General features: G+C 33.7%; 1 protein-coding gene across 1 annotated transcript; it reads right to left on the bottom strand.

The window, feature by feature from the left end:
- Window positions 1–1,917: 1,917 nt before the first annotated feature.
- Window positions 1,918–7,411, bottom strand: LOC111370914 (probable protein phosphatase 2C 33). The gene is made up of 6 exons (XM_022992817.1): window positions 6,128–7,411; window positions 4,246–4,635; window positions 3,862–3,979; window positions 2,844–3,067; window positions 2,506–2,752; window positions 1,918–2,451 (listed from the first exon to the last, which is right to left on the bottom strand). Exons 1-6 carry the CDS (start codon window positions 6,368–6,370, stop codon window positions 2,168–2,170), a joined length of 1,506 nt encoding a protein of 501 aa, XP_022848585.1. The 5' UTR covers window positions 6,371–7,411; the 3' UTR covers window positions 1,918–2,167.
- Between the last annotated feature and the right edge of the window lie 500 nt (window positions 7,412–7,911).

The following is a 7,911-nucleotide window of genomic DNA, read 5'->3' as shown; positions in this document are numbered from 1 at the left end:
AACGGGCTCTAAATATGATATCTGCTATGAAATAATTCTATTCAACTGACTCTAGAAATTAATATACGTCTATTTATTCGAACTAACCTACTTATGATTGTTGGTTTATATTTTCAAATGAGATTTTATTGGACGTAAATGTGTTACTATTAAAACTTATGAATCTATGCGAAAGGGACAACCCAGAGCAAAAAGAGGGACAACGTTTTCAAAGAACCAAAAGGCTTAACATACAAAATGAGAATAAAAGTTTTTTTAATCAATTACTTTAGTAAGTGAAAAGTCAAAACTGTCCTAATCAAGCTAGTAAATGACACACCATTATAAAATATAAAATTATAAGTACAAAAACTATAACTATTATAGCATTCTCTCAAATTCACAATGCAATAACAAGCAACAAGAGTGAGTTAATTTAAAAACGAAAACATTGAATTGGTGCAACGTCTAAAAAAATTAGCAAGTTACATCGATGAAGAAACATAATGGAAAATACTAGTGTCATTCTAAAGGTGACGGCGAATAAGATGACAATCAATTTTTATGTGCTTCATCTGATTTTGAAACTCAAAATTATTAGAAATCTGATTAACACTCTTATTAGCACAATACAAAGGAGATGGTCAAGTAATCAATGCAACCATATAATTTCATTGATGGTAGATGCTGCAACATGAAACTCAGCTTCGGTAGAAGATTGAAAAATGACAGACTGCTTATTACTTCTCCAAAAGATAAGAAAATCATCCAAAAATACATAGAAACTAGTGGACTCAAGGTTAGTGGGATCACTAGCCCAATCATTATCAAAGTACGCACGTTACTCTGAAGATAAAATCGATAAAAATAAAAAATTGTGAAAGGAAGTACACAAAAGATATCAGGAAATGAAAACAGTAACAATCCAATGATATAGGAGATGCAACAAATTGATTAACAAATAAACATCAAAGAGTGATAATCACTAATAATAATCGTCTCATCAACTTACAAAGAAAGAAGATACGACCTATCCAGGTATATCAGACAAACAACGCGAAATCATGCTGATCAGAAGAAAAATCAAGAGAGGCATAACAAGTATAAATTTTCTCAAACCAGGCAAAAGGTGCCTCTTTGAGACCATAAAATGCATTCTTAAGTTTGCATTAATGTCCTAATGGTTATAGGAAACACGAGGAGGGGGTAACATATAAACTTCATCTTGAAGATTCCCATTCAAGAAGCATTCTTAACCTCCATACGAGAGATACTCAACCTATGGACAGAAGTGGCTGCAAAAGTGTGCCATATTTATAGAGGTTCCTCATAATTTATGCCATAGTGTTGAGTGAATCCTTTAACTCAACTGAGCCATCATATTTGGATTTGACAAATGTGACTTAGTGGTGCCATGTGATCCATATGATTTGTGGTCAGAATTTAGATCTGGTGGTGGTGGTGCAAATAGATAGTGCCAGTGGATTTGATTGTATGGTAGTGTTGGCGCCGCCGCGTCGGGGTTGATGGTTGTGGCTTATAGTGGTGGTGCCGAAAGTTACAAGTGTAATAGACTGCGAGGGAAGTGTAATACATGTTACAAGTGGTCATGATGACCAGGACATTGGAAATAGGATGGTGAAATGTGCCACATAATTTTACAAAATGTAATATATTGTGTCACAAAATTTATTGTAAAATAATGAAAATAAAAAAACCAGTATTTTGAGAATAAAAATGTTGAAAAATAAGTATCGAATTAATTAACATTTTAAATGTATTTGTTGATTGTTCCCCTTTTGTTTAAATCATCACATTTTAAATACACACCTATTAAATATTAATACGTATTTCTAATAAATACACCACGCACGCTCAGTATGAACGTAAACTGACATTCTACTAACTGTTCTAAAGCAAAGAAGCATGACTTACAAGTTGAGCTAAAGGAAATATTATCAACACGACCAAAAAAAATGTACAACAAAGGAGAGAAGGGAGAGTTGAATTCTGCAAAAATTCTATTACCACCTACAATGGAGATGAAGAGTATTATTCGCAGGCAATATAACCACCTCTCTGGTCCTGAATAAACATCGAAGACCACTAATTTTTCGAGAAAGAAAGGAAAAACATATTTAGGAAAACAGGAACTACAAAATAAATCTAAACAATATTTTTTTGGCTTTCATTTTCTACCCTTTTTATCTCCTGCAGCGTTTTTCTCTTCTTTTGGTGGCACATATCTTGGCAAGGTCAATAATGTGTTCACACGGGCGACTCCTTCGAGAGCGGTCCACTCTTTTCCAACCTCCACGTTTGTTTCTTCAAGGTCGGAGAGTTCCTCCTTATTTGCATCTGAAGCCTCATTCTCTTCTCCAAGAACTTGTTCACTAGTTCTAACAGTACCAGAGCGGTTAAATCCGATTGTATAAAGAGAATTATCTTTCTTGTAGAAATCATCCTCTGCNTGTTCACTAGTTCTAACAGTACCAGAGCGGTTAAATCCGATTGTATAAAGAGAATTATCTTTCTTGTAGAAATCATCCTCTGCAGCAACGTTTTTCTTGGATTTTGCTGTCGAAATAGTTGAGTCCTTTGAGTTCGAATCAAGAAAGAGGCAAACCACTGCACAGTCGTCAACCTTGGAAGTTGGATACTTGAGCTTCCAACCCTGAACTGCTGACTCTACTAACGTGCGGGCTGCATATGAACGAGTGGGAGAAGAACCCACGATGTCAACTACTTCTTTGTTTGATAGCACATCCCAAACCTGAAATGAAGATAAAAATCACACCAAATCCAGAACAAATGTCAAGAAATTGAGTAACGCAGTCCATCAGTATAAACCTTGAGTTCCATACCCCATCTGTTGCCAAGACTATAAACTCATCCTTATCAGTAATACGTTTATAGCAAATTTCTGGAACAGAGACAAGACCGAATTCCTTGAGACAGAAATCTCCAAATGCACGTGACATTGCAAGGCCAGGAGAGTCATAATTTGGCAGCCACACTCGTGCAACCTCAGGTTCATCCTGAAGGGCAAAAATTCGTCCTTTACATTTGTGAATCCTCTCTGCTTCCGCTATAAGATCATTAAGGATGGAGTTAATAAAGAGATGATTCTTGTATCTAATACTAAATGGATCATTTGAGTTTGACAGAATCCCGCATCAGAATTTATTTAATCACATCACGTAAATTTAGTTGAGCAAAATCAATATTGGCAACAAATGCCAAATATAGCACTGGAGAGCTAGTTCTAAGTTATATATGATTACTGTTAATACCTGTATATTTGTACTCGTATTCCAATAGCCACATTAACATGCAGAATATGTAAAACAACAATAACATATTTGCTAAACAACTGCCAAAGAAGGAATTTAATACGTTAAAGGGGAAAAAAGGAGAAATGCACAAAAGAACAGAAGTAGATCACTCAAACGTTTAAGTGGCAGGTCCTCGTCATACTGCAGAAGTGCAAAATGTTAAAGATTTCCGGATAACTATTTGCAGCAGGCAAAAAAACACAAAAAAAGTGGATTTAATTCAAGGTTGGTCAAGTCCTTGGTGAGCCAATGTCAAATATTTGCAAATATTTAATCAAGGTACTATTAGAAGAACTATATGCTTTTTGTTCCATAATAAATAAATTAGAGAAGATAATAATTTGTACTCAGAAGGCTAAAGATCCACCATAAAAATAAAAATAAAATATATGGTAACATTTATCTAGTGGGATAGAACCAGAAGATCTAACAATCTAGTACCGTTCCTACTTCATAAACTTGTGAATAGAGATCAGTACGTGAATTGACATGGAAGATTAGGTCTAAGATCATTTCTTTTCGAGAGAGAGAGAGAGAGAGTACCGACATGGAAGATTAGGTTTAAGATCCACAGTCAACTGGACTGCAGTGAGAAAATTATTTTGATCTCTTGTACCCAATACAGCTCTTGAGTCCCCAATGTATCCAATCACAAGATCCTGACCCTGCAAAAGATAATCAACGCATTCTTTAACATAACAATACTTATCCCAGCTGCATCAGTATTGTACTTAACCCTTGTTTGAGCCCCATTCTTCTAAAAATTCATTACTTCAAAACTCATTTTCAACCACACATTCTTCAATACAATAATATTATACGCAAATTCAAAACGTTTCTTTAATTTTTAACCACGCATTTTCTATCAATCTACTATACAAAATGCATTCCTCCCCCCAAAATGGGGCTCAAACAAGGGCTTATTGCATACCTGCTTCACCAGAGTCACTGCCGTAGTCCCACTGCAGAAGCAGTCAATATTTGCATACATTTTCAGTTCCCTGTCCATAACCTTATAAGCCTTTAGGAAAGATTCCTTCAATATCTGAAAAATCTCAGGTTGCTTTCCGGTTTCTTCGAAACCTATAGCAGCTCTAGCTTCCTCGTTAGCAGATAAGAAGGATGTACTTTCTGAGCACATACTACCCTTGGTATTCAAACTGATCCCTTGAAAAACCTCATCACTCTTTATATTAACTTCCCAATGTGCGCTTAGCTTCAAAGGAAGAGAATCTCTAACCTGCTTGGCAACCATGTGACCAAAAGGGCCATGGCCATCAAAAACACCACAGAAGACTGTGTCCACTCTAGAGCCAAAATTCTGGATATCCAATTTTACAAACTATCAGCAAACAGAAATCTCTCAAAAGGAACTTTGAGACGGAAAATAAAATGAACTGATTGATAGAGTACACACTCCATGTTAATCTGATAAAACTATCACCAAATTTGTCGACATATATAAAGTTCAGTCTATACATTTAAAGAAGAAACTGCTCGTGTTAAAGTAACAGAATAATCACTTTCTTAGGCTCTAGAAGGCTTGATCAAGAAACAAAGGACACCAAATGGTAATCTGATTTTAGTTCAAATAATTTCGTTTTTCCCCTCATAAATTATCTCCTCTAGAAAATAATCGTTTATATATCAGGTTATTGCAAACCTAAGTACCTAACTATTCGATATAAGCTGGATCATGAATTGTAATACTCAGGTCTAATATACTAGCATTAGAGTATAGTATACAAATATGCAAGTCTAAAAGGTTCATATTCAATATAATGCGTCAAAGTCTAAAGTATATCGAGGATATTATGGCCCTGTTTGATTTTCACCATAGATCGAAACTTCTAACAGTTGAACCCATCTCCGGATTCCTTGACCAATTGAGCCTGATTTTTATCAAAATACATTTTTCTCTCTTATTTTTAACCACATATTCTTCATTAAAATAATATTACACGTAAATAAAAAAAAAAATCTTATTTTTTATCCATACGTTTTACATCAATCTACTATTCTAAAATTTATTTTTCCATAAAAATGGGGCTCAAACACCCACTATATGTCCATCCTCAAATAATTACTAGGTAAGGTGGGATATAACTAAAATTAAAAAGAATAGCCTGCATGTTGAAATAAACCTAGAACAAAGGCGAAATTAAAAATTATATGAAGGATAATAATTTCATTTTCTAACATTGTCCATGGCAAACTGTAATATCAGTAAGGAATGGTTAAAAATACCTATGAAGACAAGAAAATGGTAATTTCCTGGGGATTTTTGTTTCCTTTCTTAAGAGACTCCGGACATTATTTGTGAACCTTAAATTATATGAAGGCGGGTAAAAATATATGTTGAGCAAATAGACACCCAAGTTGCCAAAGTGAAATAGATACAAAAAATTACATTTTTTCACCAATAAAAAAGCACAGATTAACGAAGCAACAAAAGGAAAAAATTCTCTTCCAAAAAATAAAAAAATAAAAATAAAAATGCATCACACTAATTAGTAATGATATGAGAAAGAAACTGGAAACAGAGCAATAGTTCGAAATTTACGAAATGTGAATGATCACAGTTAAGGAAAAAAAAAAAAACAAACTATCAACACACAACAAATAGTATTATTCAATTTGCCAACTACTACTGTGCAGGCTGCAGAAAGCAAAACCAAAGCAGTACTTTCAAGATATATACAATCGATATAACAACTAGCATTAATCTAATACACTACAATCATATTAACTTTTTTCTCAGTCACTCAATTTATTCAAACTGATCATATTGTGATAAAGGAGGAGGAGGTAACCTCCCAAACAATCATAGCATCTTGATTAGTTCCTTTCTTGCCTCGTTGGGTGAAGAGTGAGGCGATTTCACTTGATCCATTCAAGAACATACGCCCGGGGGTCCTATGTAGCTGCTCCTCAATCTTATAGTCAAAGGACGAATTTTGATAACCAAGCCTCTTCTTCGAGCCCTTCCTCTTCTGTAACCGCACAGGAGAACTGGGTTGGGGACTCCTGCTATCCCCGGACAGGCAGGATCCCATTCTTAGGACCCTGATTACGTTCAGTATGCACTCCAGACCAGCAACACAATCAAAACCCTGATTTTCTGTGTTTGGATCCGTAACAGAAATCCCTATTAAAAATCCTTCCAAAATCTTTAGATTGACACACTCAAATTCCCCACTCAATCCAGATGAATTACCCCTTCACCCAGACTGTAAATTCCAACAAGAAAAATCACATCATATTCTTTCTAGGAAGCTTTGAATATTAAAAGGAAATGAATTTCAACAACTCACTTAATTTTACCACTAAATCTTTTTCTTTATCCACAAAACACATCCTCCTTTATCGGGCAAATTCACCTTTTTAATACACTATAATACAAGAATAAGCTTCCAACCCAAAGAGAAACAAATTTTCCAATTCCCCAATCCTTAAATGGCCCTGAACACACCATAGCTATTAAATACATATAGTAACACCTTATCCTCTTCCATTTTCTTTTTAAAATAATAATAATTATAATGGAATGCAAAAAGCTAAGAAGGATAGCACCTCAATATCCATTATAAATGTAAAAGACATTTCAATTGCTTGAAAGCCCACATATTCAAGTAGATCATCCCTGCCGAAAGAATCCAGAATGTTCAATTAAACCATGAAACGAACTAAGGAAAAAAAAAATGAGGAACAACCGATCAAACCCATAAAAGACATTTATCAATTGACACAATTTCATGTATTGATGGAAAATTTGAACTCTGGAATTAAAAGAACAGCAACAAACGCTCAAGATCAAAGGAGAGAAAATTGGGTCCTTTCAAACAGAAACTGAATCGAGAGAATAGCAAAAGAGGAAGAGCGAGAAATTAGAAATGAGATTCGCAAAAAAAGCCGCCGATAAGACTTTTTACTCCATAAAAAAAAAAATAAAAAAAAAAAAATAAATAAATAAAATTCGGGGAGAGAGAGGTTCGTCACTCGTCAGTGTGTGTGAAACACAATCTCATGACAAATTTTTTTTTTTTTTATATAATAATTTTTATATTTTTCAAGAACAGTGTGGTGGTAATAATGGTTGAGATGAGGTGGATACTGATAGAGCAGTTGGGGTGGGTAAGAATGGGTAAAGAAGATAAAAAGTATTTTTCTTTTTAGGTTTATTATATTTAAAACATAAATTTTTATTTCTTGCATCGAATTTTAATTGTATTTAAGATTCTTGATTTTTGTTCATCATGAAACTTATGTCCCCAAAATTTTTTTATGCTTTTCTTATCCTTAAACTTTTCGTTAATTGACACATATTTTTTAACAACAATTTTATGTCCAAAATTTCGTTGAAATGGCATAAATCAACTTATTTTTCCGTGATATTTTATTATTTTAAAAAAATAAAAAGCATTAAAATTTTTTTTTCTCATTTTAAAATATGAAAATAAAATATTTTGATATAAATTATCATCAAGGATGAGACGTATTAATTAATAAAAGGTTGGAGATAAAAACTTGACGAAAAAAGTAAAGGAAATGAGCTTAACTACAGTTAAAATGTAGTGTAACAAATAAAAATTATGAT

This window comes from Olea europaea, chromosome 21 (assembly GCF_002742605.1).
Source record: "Olea europaea var. sylvestris chromosome 21, O_europaea_v1, whole genome shotgun sequence".
Lineage (NCBI taxonomy): Eukaryota > Viridiplantae > Streptophyta > Magnoliopsida > Lamiales > Oleaceae > Olea > Olea europaea.
The sequence above is the reverse complement of the archived record's forward strand: the minus strand, read 5'-3'. Positions and strand labels throughout refer to the sequence as shown.